Source organism: Poecilia formosa, unplaced genomic scaffold (genome assembly GCF_000485575.1).
Source record: "Poecilia formosa unplaced genomic scaffold, Poecilia_formosa-5.1.2 Scaffold416, whole genome shotgun sequence".
NCBI classification, from domain to species: domain Eukaryota; kingdom Metazoa; phylum Chordata; class Actinopteri; order Cyprinodontiformes; family Poeciliidae; genus Poecilia; species Poecilia formosa.
In genome coordinates this window covers 271,791-288,938 of record NW_006800355.1, presented here as the reverse complement: position 1 = coordinate 288,938, position 17,148 = coordinate 271,791, and the positions used below count along the sequence as shown (strand labels likewise).

Here is a 17,148-nt window from a genome sequence, read left to right as displayed (position 1 = left end):
CAGAAAGTATTCACGCCCCCTGTGGATTCAAACACCAGACAGTGGAAGCAGACTGGTTAAACTGAGACATCAGCATTGCAATCTGAGTGCATTTCCACATAAATCATAGCAACAAACTTCTGACCAGTCACACAGCTCTTTGCACAAAGATGTGCCTTGTAGTTCAACCCAGGCCCGGTGCGGACTTTGGCAGATAGATGCCTCTCTGTGAATAAAAATGATGCAGTTTTCGTCACGCCGTCTGGATTAAGTCGACTGAGTCTCTTCCAATGAAGTATGTGGGAGCATTTGCTTTCATGGAGCTTCCCCATGCTTCCTGTTCATGCAGAAGCACTCACATTTTCATTTTTCTGTCGACTGACACATGACCACTCATCCTGTTAACATGTTTTATCAAGAAAATAATTTTTTTTCTCTTCAGTCATAGACAATGCTGTTACATCGTCACCGATATATGGAACTATCTTTCTGTCTTGCCGGTTATGAATCCAAAAGGCTTGTTTCCGTTTCAGAAAAAGGGTTTTAATTTTACATGCTGGCTTTGTAAAGTATTGGAAAGGCTGACAGTGATTTATAGAGTTTCATCCTTTCTACATTTTTATTAATTCATTATAAAAACACGTCTTCACACACCATAGAAGATGGCTCATTGGTTTTCATGTTGAATGCCTTTTCAATTGCACTTTCTTTTCATTTCCTGAGCTTTAGCTGTCCAATAAAGCAAAGTGGGATTTCATCATGGCACTAACCGAAGGTACATTACACTTCTCATTAGTGAAAGACTCATAGCCATCCTGGATTTAAATGTACTAAAGCAGGAATCCAGTTCATCAAACTGTGTAGATTTTGCGTTTTTTTTAAGGTGTCATAAATATCCCTGCTGGTAGACCAGACAGTAATGCCTTGTAATGCTCTTCCCCTAACGGCCACAGCCAGTGTGAAGGACTGAGTTCACACAGTCTTCTCTAATAAACACATGGACGTCTTTGACATGTGGTTTAAATTAATTGGTCTCCCAGCACATGTAAGAGCCATTAGGCATAATCACTATGGTCCGACTGCCCCAGCTCTCTCAATTGCATTGTGTTTTTTGATACGAACCAGCATTTTCAGAGTATACTTTTGTAATTTAGGCATTAGCTCACCCGTCCCATCGGATTTAGTTGTTATTTGTCCCAGAACAACCTGTAATTCTTTTTAATCCTCTTTGCAAAAAAAAAAAAAAAAAAAAAAAAAACCGAGGTTCTTGTGCTCTTGGTGTTTGTTGCACACATGAGCCCATCACGTCTAGAGTCCGGAGCGAACATCTGAGCAGTTCCAGCCAGAGACAAAGCTGTGGGGGATGACGCAGGTGGGGGTTGACGGGGTGCTGCTGCAAATTCCTCGACCCAAAGCTGCGGTGCCTCATCAGTATGAGAACAATTCAACAGGACTCTTCTGGAAATCCATGAAGTTCTGCTTTCGCTCTGACTCCAGCAGCTTTCACCTTTCGCCGTGCACTTCATCACAGCTGTGATGAGCCCCAGATGTGATCATCAAGGACAGATCTTCGTGGTTCTGCTCGGTTTCCAGGCTGATGAATGTGTTTGAGAATGTTTGCCTAATAAATGGGATTCTTGTTTAGAAATAAAAGCTATTAGAATGGAAAAGGGGAAAATGAGAAATGGTGACTGCCTGATACAGTTTCATTCTGACATACAGATGATTAAAAAGTTTTTTTTTTTTTTTTTTTTTTCCCAATGTGTGTTGCAGGTGTGTATGTGCCACCTGGTACTGGATATAGACCAGGCGCTCCTTTGCCAGGGACTGGATATTTTCCAGGTAACCGAAAACAACTCCAGCAAACTAATCTGTCTGTCTTTAGTGGGCTATTAAACCACTGTAGAGGAGAAAACATGAGGTACAACACGTTTGCAGCTGATTTAATTTTCTAAATCCCTGTTGAGTTGGATGACGTTAAAGAATTTGATGGTTGAAGATAGTAAACCCAAAATAAATGTCTGTATTTAGTTTTTGTTCCAAATAAATTTTAAACTTGAATCTGTGACTCTTACAGGGTCAGCTGGAGGTGGTCCTGCAGGCTATAAACCAGCAAAACCTGGAGGTAAGTGGAAGAGACTTTGGGTTCAGGATATTTACAATAGCAAACAATTATTTTTTAGTAATTTAGATGAGTTAAAATGTAAAGATGCGGATTTTATGAGGTGTTCTAAATATGTTTTTCTTTGTTCTCATTATTTTTGATGATAAAGTGGTCAATGCTTCCACTGGGCTTGCTGCAAAGCCGCACACATTCTGTCTGCTGCTTGTCACTTCACACATCTATCACTCACAAGTCTGAAGCACGGCTCAATTTAGCAGCAGGTCGCACTCTGTATTCATAATGCTGGCCAGCCTTCAGCTCCCATTTGCTGAACAAGTTTGACCCTGTGCAGCTTTTTAAAGCCAAAAATATTAAAGCTACGGCTGCAGGAAGACTGCTGTGACCTTTGAACATTTGACATCTTTATGTTTGTTGGAACATTCAGCAGTTAAACAAACACAAGGTGGAACAGTTAGCTGCTGTGAAGAGAAGAGGTCCTGTTAGCAGTCAGTGGTTTGTTCAGATCACAGAGTACCTTAGATTTACTTCTTATACTGAGAATCTACAACTAATTTACTGCAGTGTTAGAGAATAAATCAAGCATCCACAGACAACTACTGTGCTAAAAGGATAGTTTACTTTTGTCAAGTTTTAAAGAGTTTTTTTCAAGACATTGATTGATCTTAGCAATGGTAGATTACTCTCTCAACTCAAAATGATGCAAAGAAACATTCATTTTGCAATATGCTTTCTTTAGAACACTATTAAGGACCAATGACAAGTCTGTCTTCACTATAAATGACTCAAGATGCAAATAACCACCAACTAGAAAGTGATACAAGGTTTTAAAAGCAGCATTTTGGATGCCTGAGTAAACGAGATTCTGTTTATGAAAACACTTTCAGGTCCCCCTTCCCAACCCTTACTGTCCTAAATTTAAAATCTCCGCCTGGATAAATTTGCTTATTTTAATTGTACGCAGTTCTTTAAATGTCCTGTGAGTAAATATATTTGCCCATTTATCAATAACAACTGGAACTTTCAATATCTAGCGAGTTATTTTCGCTAGATATAACTCCGTCTAATAAAAGAGTGCCCCTCAGATTAATGTCACTCCCCGGGGGCGAAATTACCGTAATAACCAAATATTGTCTGGAAAGCGCAACGTCTCTCCTTTCAGAAACCGTTGGAATTTTTCAGTTAGCGTAAAGTATGGCAGAATTACGGTACTGCAAATTTGGCTGGTTCGTAGTTGACGCTACGTTTAGGACTAGTATGTGTTTAAAAACACAAGGCTCGTCACTCCATCGGAATTGGCTTTTCCACTCGGAAGCTTTTTAATGAACTTGCAACCTGCTCAATGGCAAAAGACTTAAGAGGTTTTCTCCTGAGTGCTCACACTATGGTCCAGTTACCTGGGAAGTCTTCACTCGGAGTTGGGTTTGACGTCAGACCTAAGGTAACAGCCTTCTAGTTGAGAAGTCGAAATTTCAACATGGCGACGCCCAGAGACTACGCAGTCTTCTGAGCTTCATTGATTCTGAGCTTCTGAACGTCATTGATTTGTTAAGCTTAGAGATGTAAGCGTTACATTAACATTAACGTTAGAGGCACTGTTACATGTGCGTCTTGTAAAACAGGCATGTTTCCACCATATCTTACTACTGTTGTTGCGAGGAGCGGCCATATTGAAACATGAAGTCGACCGTACAACAAGCCGTAACTGGGGTTAGTTGGAATTGCGCCCAGTTTCCCAGTGGGAAATCCAACTTTGGAGGGCGTTCCAGTTGATTTTTCCCGACTGGGAAGTCGTAATTTCCCACTTCCGAGTACAACTACAACTAAGTATCAAGTTCTGCCTCCTCTGAGAAGGATCTTATGACCGAATTGAGAAGATCCTAAAGGTGCTCCTTCCATTACCTAAGAATAATGCCTGTCAGCATCAACAGTTGCTGCCATAAACAATACTGACCCTTAGCTGGACCCTGCTTTCCCTTTCTGAGTCGTTCAACAGTTTTCCCCAGAACTTTCTTGAGGTCAACCAAAAGCCCTTCTCCATATCTTCTCCAGACCCAAATTTTTGCTTTTGGAGTCGCAATAGCTGCAGTCTTTTTTCCCCACCTGGTGCCAGTCTGCTGTTTCAGGACTTCCAAAGAAAACCTAAACCCTGATGGTCATTTTCCTTTAGTGGACGGCTTCCAACGCTACTGTCTATAAACACGTTTTTCTGGGTGTTGCCAGGTCAGACATCCTGACCTACGGGTCATAGTTCCTGACAGACTGCATGAATAAAGAATACCGCATATCCTGTTAACATGCTCAGAGCAAGACGGTTGCTCTCTTCAGAATAGTTAAGTCAGATAGAATTTTTCTCATTGTGATATGTAAAATTCAGCATGCATATTAAACAAGCACATGTGTGATTCTGATTGCAACACTAGGAGGTTATGGCGGTGGAGGCAGAGGTGCTGGGACCGGCGGTTTGGTACCAGGAGGAGTCGGAACGGGCGGCCTTGGCTACGGAGGGCTGCCAGCAGGTATGATGTTGGATTTATGGCCTGCAAACAGGCCATAAATTTTTATCAAAGTTGTAAACAAACTAAATCAACTTGTGAATTGTCTGCATTGGCAGAATAAAATATTTTTGTACCGAAGATTTTATGCAGTTCACAAAAAACATGCTTATGTTTTTCCCCAACAGGGCAAGGAGGAAAGCCTCCAAAACCAGGTAAGCCTTAGACATTTATATTTAGAAAGATAAGGAACCACACATTTTCCTGTTTTATGAAACTTTTTTTTGTTTGTTTGGATGTACATGTTATGGCCATTATGGATTATGAAGTTGGAAGATGTGTGTTAATGTTGCCTTCTTGCTCAGTTTCAACAACGCAGACAATCAACATGGAAACCTCCTCTCCATGACTTGCAACACGAAAGGAAGGAAATCTGATGTATTGTTATTGAATTGATAAAGGAGCCTAATGTATAGACGCCAATCCCGTCAGGTTGCACAGGGGTTCACCAATGCGGGCGAACGGCTCTTTGGGGTTGTCACCAAGTTTTTCTTATCGCCCGGCGTGAGTTTGTTTTTACTGGCCTCGCAGCTGTTCAGTGCATCCTGAGTGGGAGCACTGTGGGTGCCAGCGCTCCTTCACCTCTGCTGTAACGGGAGTATTAAGGAACTGATGGTTGTCAGAATGCAAACAGTCATCTGCAGCTGCCAAACAATGGTGCCAAAGCACTGATTAATGTTATTGTAATCATAGAGCTTTACAATTTATGGAAACCTTCTTGTTGAAACTGAGCATGGCCCTTTTCTTCGATACTTGTACTGTAAATATTTTCCCTTCTGTATTTTAGTATTCGCCCCTATTGGTGCTTTAGTGGTGTTTAGCTATTGGTTAATTTCCCCCAAGCGCTGCTGATACAATCTCAGCCCACCTCTGTGTGTTTAGAAAGATAAGGAACCAGGCAATAATCTTGTAGTCCTGATTACACAGAGCGGGTTACAGAAGGACCCGCCACACCCCGTCCTCCAACATGACTTTCCAGAGGGCCATTTGGTGAAAATGAGCTAATATCCAGAATGGAGCGGAAGTTGATTTTGGCTGGTTGCAGCACAGCATTCCTTGAGAAATATTTCTAACTTTCAAGCGACCCACCCCTCTCCTCGCAAGGTGCGCTTGGAAGATGTTGAATTTTGTGAGAAAATAGGAAACAAACTGTATTAAAAGCTTGTTTCCATTTTCTAATCAGTGCACTTTTGGATCTGTGCATTGCCATTCATCATCCATGCTAATCCCAGCTATGACGAAATATCAGAGCGGTAATTAAGGCCTTACAGACTTTTGAATTCAAGGGAAAGGCTTAATGAAAGTTTTTTTCTGCTCCAAAAAGCAGCACAGTAATCAAATGTTAGTGCTGGTTTTAATCAGCGGACATTTAAATCCGTCAGAAGGATTATTCTTAACATCATCACTTTACAGTGCCTTACAAAAGTTTTCAAACCTCTTGAACGTTTTCATTTGCTTGTCACTTTACAAGCACAGCCCTCATTGTTTTGCTTTGTGGTTTTATGTGACAGACCAACAACAAAAGCAGTACATAATTGACAAGTGGAAGGAAATATTTTTTGTTTTTACAGGCTTTACAAATAAAAATCTAAAAAGTGTGGCATGCACATGTTTTCATCTCCTGTTGGTCAAAACTTTGTTGAATGACTTTTTGCTGCAGTTCCAGTTTTTTTTTGGAGGCATTGTTTCTACCAGCTTTAGACACAAAAAGGCAAAAAAAATTTGCCAAATTTTTCCATGGACAATGGCTCATGCTGAGTCCACTTGGATATGGAGCGTCACTAAACATCAACTTTTCTCTTAAAACAGATCCTCAACTGCATTTAGGCTTTGACTAGGCCATTTTACATAGGATAATGTTTGATCTAAAGGGTTCCAGTATAATTCTGACTGGATGTTTATGTTTGCTGGAATTAATACTCCTCCCCAAACGCCAGTGTCTCATGTTGTGCACCACCTCTCGGGTTTTCTATCAGAGTTACCCTTCTTTATGTTTATTCTCCATAAAATCAGTTGTGACTAGCTCTCATGACCTTGGCTATTTCAGTGATTGATGCACTTCTTTCCCAGTCAATCAGTTTGATTTCTACTTCATCTGAAATCTATTTTCATCTGAAGGACTGAATGCTTGGAATATTGTTTTATAATCTAATCCTTTTTAAACATCATATCTTTCTCCCTCTTCTGTCTACTGTGTTCATTGGTCTTCACTAATATTCTCTGAAAATCCTCGGAGGCCTTTATAGAACAGCTGTTCTTCTGAGAGTAAATTGTTATTAATTTAGAGGGGTTTGAATTTGAAATACAAGTACAAACCACAATCTTCAGATTTTATCTATATAAACTTTCTAAACTCTTGTAACATTTCACAGTTATGCATGAATAGATTTGCGTGGTTTTGAATCGGCTGGTGTGGATTTGCCTACACCTGAAGTTTTTCTAACTGTACAGACGTGCAGATCACCTGTTGGCAAACCTCACTCAGACCCAGTCAGATCCATCAGTGTTTGCCTGGTGCTGTAGAAACAAGCCTGATAAAACAATTTGCTACCAGAAAACCTAAAACTAATTCACTGTTTAATCAGCTTTCAGAGCCCCATTGTTATGGATACCTGCTTGCACATATAAAGAGCTGCCAGTCATTTTAGGCATAATCCATTTGCATTCCACACATGCACCTTGGATGGCCTGTAGCAGAGAACAGCAGCTGGACGTGTGAGTAGCGTGACTGCTGTGCTTTGCACCACAGCTCGTGCAGAACCTTGTAAATGTTACACTAATTGTGAAGCCTGTCAGCTCTCCGCTTCGACAGCGCACCGAAAGCTGCAACCTTGTTCTTATAAACAGCTGTTAAACATTGCATCTTTTCCTGTGTTGCTGTGAGCAAAGGTGGATCCAGCACTTACGGCATAATTACAAGAAGTTGGCTGTTGCAAGTACGCTTCTTGTCTCTTTCAGGCAACTTGAAGGTAGTTAAAATGAAACGCGTAGTTTACTGTTGGTGGTTGCTTTATTGCACCAATACAGGACCTTGCTCTAAGATGAGAAAGAATGTGTCTGGAGAGGAGAGTGAAATACAATAGAGTCTGTGTTTCTGTTCAGCATGCCAGTCTGAAGTCCAGAGAGAAAATCATCTTTGTGTCTCTAATATTTTGTCAATTTCTATTAATAATGGGATCCTCAAGGCTACGCATGAGAGAAATCTTTCGTTTTTGTATTGGCCAATAGATTGATGTGCAGTCAGCTTTTGATCAGAGTTTAAACTCTCAAACCCCGGACCAGAAACATCCCTGCTGCCTCCTTCAAAATACCAGCTGCTTGATCAATTCAGTTACATTTATTTCAGTTCAATGTACTTCAATTCACTGCAGCTCAGATTATTTTGTTTTTCCGCTACAAACTAACTACAAAACGTTTGAATGCCTATTAGGTTGCAGAGACAGATGGGAGTTAATTAAAATCTAACTGTGATTTATTTTTGTTAGATCTAATGATAAACCTTTTAAAATGCACAAAGTACAATTTAGTATGACATTTACATTTCAGCAGTTTCTGCAGATCAAAAATGCAATTTGGCCGAAGAAGCTGGAGCTCCATTAAAACACTACGGGTTATAATTACTTTATCCCCTGTTGAATTTATAAGTTTACTCCCTTGAAAAAAAGGAACAGTCTCAAATATTTATTTATGATTCCTTCAGTTTAATGTACAGAGACAGAGCTTCAAACAAAAATCAAGAAAAACACATTAAATAAAAGTTTATGTCTCTCTGAATAAAATGTTTGATCCTGAAGCAAAATATGACTTAGAAAATGGTGGAAAAATCTTTGTTGGCAAGGACATCATAAGACATTTATTGTAGGTTGTCACCAAGTGTAACAGCACCTCTCTTGTGGTATTTTGGCTCAGTCCAATTCACAAGAACTATAAACTTTAGCTGCTTCCACCGATTTCCCATTGAACTGAGCTTGGGAGGGTGATAAGGCCACACCAGAACCTTGATCATTTGTTTCCTCAGCAGTCTGTGCTGAATCTTTGTCTTGCTGAGAAAACCGCCTTCAGTGATCAGGTTGAGGAACTAAGGTTTTCGTTTAGCATGTCATGGTCTCTCTTTTTGAACACAGCAGATTGATGCTGAAAAGCTTGATTTTAATCCAAGCTAACAGCAGATCTTTCTCCCAAATCCTCTCTGAATCTTTTAAATATTCAAAGTCCACATCTTCCATTTCAGGGGGCTGCAAAGTTGGTGAAAATGTTCACGTTTGAGTGACCATTTATAACCTTGACATAAAGCATTGTTGTTGTTTTTTTTTATATATAGGTGGAAGGCTTAAATATGTACCAATCAGAGATTTAAGGGTAAATCTTTTTGATATTTGGGTTTCAAAAAGATTTTCTCTTAAAACAAATTAAAAAGGCACTAGAACTAGTTTTTCTAGGCTTCTTGTTGTGATAAGTCATTAAATATGTATATCTGCAACTGAAACAATGCCAAACAAAGTTTGTTGATTTATGTTAAGTTTTCTGCTTAACATAAATCAGATGAGAGTGTCAAAATGATTTTTATTATACATGTAAAACAAACCTTTTTTGTTTTACATGTGGGTAAAACGATACAAAAAGAGTATCAGCTTTTACATTTGCTTTCATTTACACGATGTTAGAAACTGTTGTTCTCAAACGAATTCACACACTTCTCAATACTCAGTGGAAAACGTTTGTTGTTTTGTAGTTGACGGACATCTTGCCACATGTTTCCACTGGTATTTTGATGATTTATCTTTGGTGATGAGCTTCAAGCCATTGAGGCTGGAAGGTCTCTTTGTCATAACCCTAATCTGTGGTTCCTTCCACAGATTATCAGAGTCAAATCTATGTATGATCTGACCAGAGCGGTCCAAAACGTTAATGCTACCTCAAGTCAAAAGAAACATGTGGGCGAAATTAAAAGATTACTCTAAATCTAAATCTGCCAGGGGTATGAATAATCTCCGGTTTAATTATAGACCATTATCTTAATTTTGAAGATTTCCAAAGAGTTGCAAAAGTGAACATGGTCCATGCCAGACAGCTCAGAAAAACAAAATAGAGCTATTCATCCAATCTGCCTTTCTGGTGCCTCCTGAAGTCGACTACGGATCAACTCCGTCATTCTCTGGTTCATAAACTTCAGGAACAAAGCAGGTATAAATTGACTTCCGCTAGCCAAGAGCTCGTTTCTGTAGCTGGATGAAATTAGCAAAAGGGTTGAATTAAACCAGCACCCTCTGAAACCTTTCTCTTTTTTATAGCAGCCTGAATGAACGGCTGACATGGCTCAACGGAAAATAAAATTTCAACAACAACTTACTCATTGAGAAGGGTTGCAGTTAGCGTAGCTTTTCTGTGATCTGGTACGTTTTGTTTAATGATGAGAAAAAGATCAGAGGTCAAACTTTCAATTATGATCTCAAGTTGTTTCCTCAGTGCGCCTTTTTGGAAACAGTTTTTCACCCGATTCGCTCATCTCCAATCTGCAGATCTTAGTTTGAACATTAAGCTTTCACCTCTTAGTACTTCTTCAGATTCTGGTTCACATTATGGTCATTGTTTGAACTAGCACCAAGTGACCTCATGTTCTTCATGACAAGGAGAAAGGGAAAAGGTGGAAAGATACAAAGATATGATAGACATTATGAGGACACACAGGGGGAGACTGTGTAATGCACAAAGGACGGGAAGGCCAAATAATGCTTGTAATCAAGCCAAATGTCATATGCATATATCACTTCCTTTTCATCAAAACAGAATTATTTCCACATTCATTTGTGCAGCACACATACTTAGAGAGCCTGCTGAAAGAAAGAAGATGGATAGATTGAGGTGAGGACAGGAGAGTTTGGCCAAAAGAAGATGAGCTTGGAGGAGGTTTAGTGTCTGGAACGCACATGTTTTTCATTACTAATGCTCAGACCCGTCGTCTGAGCTGCCAGAGGCTCCAGGCATCTGTATATGAATGTGCATGATCAGAATTATGCTTCATGATCTTCGTATGTACGCAGTTACAACTGTGACCGATCGCGTTTGGACATACCAGCGTAAATAAGTAACGTGGTACTTCAGCCTGTCAGGGAGGCATGCTGTTTTCCTTTCAACACGATGGCAGCCGTACACAGGCATACTTGCTTATTCAAACAAACTGGAAAATGGCTGCATTCTCCCCTCATCTATCTTCTCACTTTGTGTCCCTAATCTGTCCAACATCAAATCTTTATCCGACGCTTTTTGTAATCTTGGAACCTGCGCCGTCTACAAGGGAAACTCTGTTTCAGCCGAGCCGCAGCAACCCCACAGGACCTGGCCCACCCAGCGCAGGCCGGCCCGAGCACAGCTTGTTTGTTCACTTTAGAAGATCCTTTTTGTTTCTTAAACCATAGTTTCTGAATTATGTCACAGGTTTTTGTCGCAGACGTCTTCAAAAGTCTTAGCAAACTAATCTGGAGAAAAATAAGCAAATAGGGTCTCTTAATCTCTTCGCCACAAAAAAATGCAAAAAAAAAAAACCTGAATCAAGTGGCTAAATTCCCCCATCAGTATGTCATTCGGCTCTGTAGGGGCCTGGTAACGAGCCATTTGATTTTGGTGGGAGTGTTGGAGAAGTGACGCATCTAAAAGTTGTAAGACACATCTCTGGATCTACCGGTTGTTTTCTGTCGTAGTCCTCAGGATTTTCACACTGTACTTCACGTCTTGGTTGTTTCCACGTACCTAATTCAATTAAACAGGTGATTAACACGCTTCTGAAGCCATTTTTGTTGTGCTGAGGAGGTAAGGAAACTATTAGATTCAAGAATGCTGGAGCAGAGAAACATCTAACACGTGAAGGACAGTGTGTGCAGAGAACCACAGCTCCATATTTTATAGAGATCCACAGCCGTGGGTCTTTAAAAATGCTAGACACTTACTATAAATAGCCCTTTAGAGATTGTGTGTTTGGTGCTTTCTACTTAACTTTATTTATTTATCTTCATCAGCGGCATTGATAAATCTCTTGTCTTGCTCTTAAATCCTCTCCTCCAACAGGGCTGGAGCTTGGACAGCTATCGTTATCCATCTGGAAGCACTACTTAAGTGCCGTTTATGTGATGATGGGGAGAGTTTTTCTCTCTTATTTCCCTAAAAGCTTAAGAAAAACAGATCAGAAGCCAAAAAAAGTGTGTTTTGCTTGTTTTTAAGAGTGCACTTCAGACTGTTAAATAGGAGGAATGTTTTGTAGATTTGTGGAAGCCATGTAAATTACAGAGCTGCTTGGGGTTTGAAGAGCTGGGAGGTCCTTAATAATTCACAAGCATATTAACTGAACAGTTTGAGTTTTCTTCTTCAACGACGTGATAGAAGTCAATCTGATCATTGATTACTACACATTCATATACGGTTCTGGTACGTTTATTCATTTTTACTGATTTCCAAATGATTTGCTAGTGGAAGGCATTTTCTGTAAGTTTTGGTTGCTGTGAAAACTCAGACGACTTTTCTTTGTTCACTTTGTGCTCACAGTGATGTGAGCCAGTGTAATCATCTCATCTCGGTGAAGGATTTCTGTTGGATATATCAGTATTTATCAGCTTCAGGGCTGGGCTAGATGACCTTAGAAATGAGCTATTTTTACATTACATCAGTGTTGCCCTTCAGGCATCTGGCTTATCCTGTGTTGATTATCCATGTAGTAATATCTCCACTTACATCAATCAATGTGAAAAGCTTTTAGCAAGCTTACAGATTTCTTCTCTTTATAATAATAAAAAAAAATACAACTTGGTAAATTATTTTTTCATTTAAGAGAAAATGCTACCCATAATATGCTAAAGTAATTATTCTTCTTGTTAAGTTATGAATTGAGTGTGATTAACCAACTTTTTTGTTCAGCTTAAAAGGACACGCCCAAGTCTAATTTCTGCCAGATTGGCAGAATCGGATAAATCTTTTAAGTAGAACCTGTTAGACAACATGAAGTAGGCTAAAAGATGTAAAAAAAAAAAAAAAAAGCAACACATCAGGGGGCGATCTAAAAACATTCAAGAAGAGGACCGGAAACAAAGTAAGGAAGTCGGTTTTGGGAAGTTGTTGTAAAGACTCGAAGGTTGTTGTTGTTGCCGCTAAAAGTGACCGAAGAATTTTGAAAACAGTTTTGACGTTGTTGACCTAACGTCAACTTTTTAATTGGTACATCTCGAGGGGGAGCTCGTCTTCCTTTTCAACCCGGACTTATCAGGAAAGCGTTCAGTGGATGCATGTGTGCACCATCTGTGCGATGCATAACAGGCACACTTGGCCAACATTGCATACCATGGCCACAGGCTGAGTTTGTTGACTGGTTTTCTCATCCTGTGTGTAATTTGCACAGTTGAACATCCCCGCAGATGGAACGCCGCGAACAGAAATGATCGGTCTTTCGAGCTGCTGTCCCCACATGTATCCAGTGTGCTGCTGCTGCTGCATACAAGCTGGAGCCAGATGGTATGAGCTCTGGATAAAGGAGTCAAGGCTCAGTGTTGGCAGAGGAACTGTGACATTCCTTTCCGAGGTGGATAAAATGTGAAGTAAGACTCTCATCTCTTTGAGGAACAAGAAAGAAGGAGAAATGTTAGCATGACTTTAAAGTCTAAGCTCGATTGCGTTCTGCTCTGTCAGAGTTGCAGCGTAAACAATGACATCAGAGACGCTGCAGATCCGCGTGGTGCTCAAATGAACTCAGCACCAGACTAAAAGCGAGGAATGGAGCTCTTTTCCGCTGATGCATTTCGAATGAAGTTTGTGGTGGTGAGAGACCACGGAGTCTGGCTGAGGTCACCCAGCAGCAGACGTCAGCGGGCACGGCAGCCGGGTTTGGCAGCCCGGTGTTGGTGCTTGTAATCCCAGCATCATGCTGTGGTGACTTTAATGGTTGTGCTTAATTTGGAGCCCTTTCTAAGAATCACCCCTGTGCCTCAGAGTTGATATATATGTTTGATGCCCAATTTAGCTGGTGAGACTCCGGGTAAGATTGCCAAATTTCCTTCATCTGTGTTAGTTCCTGCTACGCAATGAAACAAAGTGCTTTTGCTTTATAGTGTGATGTAGAAGAGCTCTATAAAATTTTAAATTGCCACCCAGAGCAGCTGAAATGGCAGATTTATTGCGCATATTTTTACCTGGACACTTTCCTAACCAAAGGCGTTGGAGAAGGAGACGGCCCCGGTCTGTTGATGGGACCTCTGGCAGTTTTGCACTGGAGGGTCATCTGGCAGAGAGGGCGGTTCAGGCTTTGGGACCTCTCGTCGATCGTGTCAATGACTGCATGGAAAAGGAAACGAGAAAACAATAAAAGGCTTGCCGCCAAAGTCAGACTGGCTCACCCCAAGTGAGCGAGGAAAAGGGCTTCGGTGCGACTGTGTGAATGCATAATTAGTCCCGCATGTGTACGGTCCTGCTTTTTCCCAGCCCGATGCCCATGACTGACAGCGCGCTGCGCTTTGAGGTGACAAGGAGTAGGGGAGGTCACCAGAGAGGAAGCAAGGGAGAGCCTTGGTATGTCCACTTGTCTCACGCAATCTGGAATCACTGCGGCACCTCACATCATTCAGTGTCTGCGTCATCTTGCAAGAATGCAATCTATCCACCAACTTGGAAGGAAATAAGCGTGATAATTTGATACTGATAAAAAATATCTCATCTCAGTGACGGACATGATGAGGGGCTTAGTTTTTGAAGTGCAAATCTTCATTGGACTGTAGCCGAAGAAGAGTCTCACTACCTGTCAGTCACTGTGAACCGTTGATTCTCCCTTGACCTTCTGATTGCCTTTGAAGATTTGGTTCATCTACAAGAACATATTTGATTGTCTTACATGAAAACACAACATTACTGAGCCTTGTGATCGTGTTCCTGACCCTTCGACTCCCTCCCGTTTTGTCAAATTACAACCACAAATTTCAGATGTGTTTATTGGGGTTTTATGTGATAGACCAACACAAAGTAGTGCTTAGTTGTAAAGTGGAGGATAAAATGCATGGTTTATACTTAAAAATCTAAAAAAAAAAATTCTGTGTGCACATGCTAGCTCCCTAAGTAAACACTTTAGAGCTCCTCTCTCTACAATTGTAGTGGAAAGTCTGAAATGTTTTTCAGTTCCTCTTTGCAAAACTCCTCAACTTCAATAAATTGGATGGAAAGCGACGGCTAACTTTAACTTTCACGTCTCGTCATGGATTCAGGATTAGATTTAGATCTGGACTTTGACTGGGCCATTCGAACAGCTGAATATGCTTTGGTTTAAATCATTCCACTGTAATTCTTGTTGTATTTTTAGGACATTCATCCTGCTGGAAGGTAAAAACCCTGCACCATTTTCATTTGCTTTCTGAAGAAAATCATCCACACAGCTGACATCAGAATGTGTCTCATTGGGGATGTTGTATCCAGGACTACTGCTTTTTGGCCAAAATAATCCATTTTGTTCTCATCTAGCCATAGCTCCTGAAAACCGTGAATGGGGCCTTTCATGGCTTTCCTCCATAAAGCCAGTTTTTATTGAACAAACAACTCATAGTTGTCATTTCAAGAGATTCTCCCTGTGAAGACACTACTGCAGTAATCAATGCGACCAAACATAAATGAGTTTCTCTATGTGTTGCTGAAACATTAGTTCTTTTAGCCTGGAAATGTTCTTCAGGTGACAGAAGGCCGACTTTGTAACTGACTTTTTGTGACTCTGATGGTTTAGATCTGAGTCTATCACTCCACCTAGACTTCAGGCCTGACTGTTGGTTTCTAGATGTGTGATGATTCTTCTACATCATTTCTCTTTAGGTCCAAAGAAGTACACACCTATACTTCTCTAACTAAATAGGTCACTTCTAAAGACAGACCTGGTTTTATTTAAAGTAAAGGGGGAATAAGACAAAAGGCTTTTCTGACTTTTATGTAACATTTTTCTTCAACTTTCAATAACTATCGTCTACTTTGCGTTGGTCTGTATCATGAAATCCAAAACCACACTGAAATTTGAGGTTGTAACGTGACAATATATGAGAAGAGGTATGAATACTTTGGCAAAGTGTTGCATGTGCTGCCACATCATGCCTCTGTGCAGCTCTGAAGCCCCCTTCTCTTTGCATGTTTGTGGTTTCCAGCTTAAACACAATGTTTAGGTTTACACAAGCAGGACAATTCATCTTCCGTCTGTCACCCTCTTGTCACTTTGCACACCAGTGCTGCTTTCCAGCTCCGAAATACGTGAGTCAAGCCCCTTTCCTGTGATATTTGACTAAACAAACAATTTGTTTCTAAAAGCTCGCCTGATTGCACAAGGGACTGAACAGAGAAAACCATGAGAAACAAGTCACGGATATTTCCTGGACACTCGGAGAGCTCCGGCTCCAGAATCCGCTCTCCTCGCGTCTGCTGTCAGTTAAAGTGGATCTCTGCCATGGAATTCTTTGCTCTCCTAAATTAAACCCTTCGCCTGAGCCAGCGGGTTCACAAAGCAAGGGAGAAGGGGGAGGAAAACAGGAGATGGAAAGGAGCGAGCTAATACTTCTCCTCACTTCTCACGTTTGGCTTCCCTCTGCTACTAACGCCTCTCGTCTGAGCGGTGTAACTCTTTCAGACACCGCTCTGGAGAGGAAAGAATCAGGATGCTGAAACAAGGGAAAGAAAGAACCCGAGATCGAGGACGCTGTTTTGATTAATGGTTCTTGTGCTCCTCTGGTTCTGAAACAGAATTACCTTACTTAACCCCAGTGGAGAATGAGCAAGACGTTTCAGTGCAGATTGAAACCAGATATTTCTGCTCACACTGGCTCACATCCATCACTTGTACTGGACCCCGGTTTGAGAACATGGCTAGTGACTGAAGGACTGAGACATGCAGCGTCTGGGCTGTTTTGCCCCAGTATCGATCTTCACTTTGAGTAGTGATACGTTTGGTACAGCAGGGGGCACACTGTACGTACTCGAGGCCACATTTCCATGACTCCTTTTACAAGAAAGAAATACTTGTTCTTACTGAGGTCATTCCTAAACAAGCAACAACAAATGACTCACCGCTGTTGGGCAATACTGAGCTGGAACCTGGTTTCTCCAAAAGTTGGGGTGCTGCGCACAATATAAATCAGAACAGCTTGCAGTCATTTGGTGGAGGAAAAAAAAACTAGAAATATTCACTTGAAATCTGTACAAAGAGCAAATCTAATGTTTAAATTTATACCAAAGACACATGTTGATCACTGTGTTTCAATCTTTTTTTTTTTTTAAAGTAACAAACTTTGGGTTTTTCCACCATGACAGATTCGGCGCTGTGATCGGTTTTTAAGCGGTTCGTTTCCACAATCAGGGAGTCGAATCAGTCCCACATCATTACATCACATGAATCGTCCCGTCCCGTTAATTGTTGATCCTCCATCTGTTTTGATACACATGTTTATGAACAGTCCAGTGAAACTGCTCAGCCGCACAAATCACATTATTTTCTCC

General features: G+C 40.8%; 1 protein-coding gene across 1 annotated transcript in view; it reads left to right on the top strand.

The window, feature by feature from the left end:
• The window catches only part of elna (elastin a), a 54,049-nt gene that overhangs the window by 11,539 nt on the left and 25,362 nt on the right, over positions 1-17,148 (top strand). The window contains exons 2-5 of the mRNA XM_016663358.1: positions 1,753-1,821; positions 2,057-2,104; positions 4,519-4,620; positions 4,785-4,811. Of these exons, the coding sequence (XP_016518844.1) occupies positions 1,753-1,821; positions 2,057-2,104; positions 4,519-4,620; positions 4,785-4,811 (246 nt within the window). The remainder of the gene's footprint in view (positions 1-1,752; positions 1,822-2,056; positions 2,105-4,518; positions 4,621-4,784; positions 4,812-17,148) is intronic.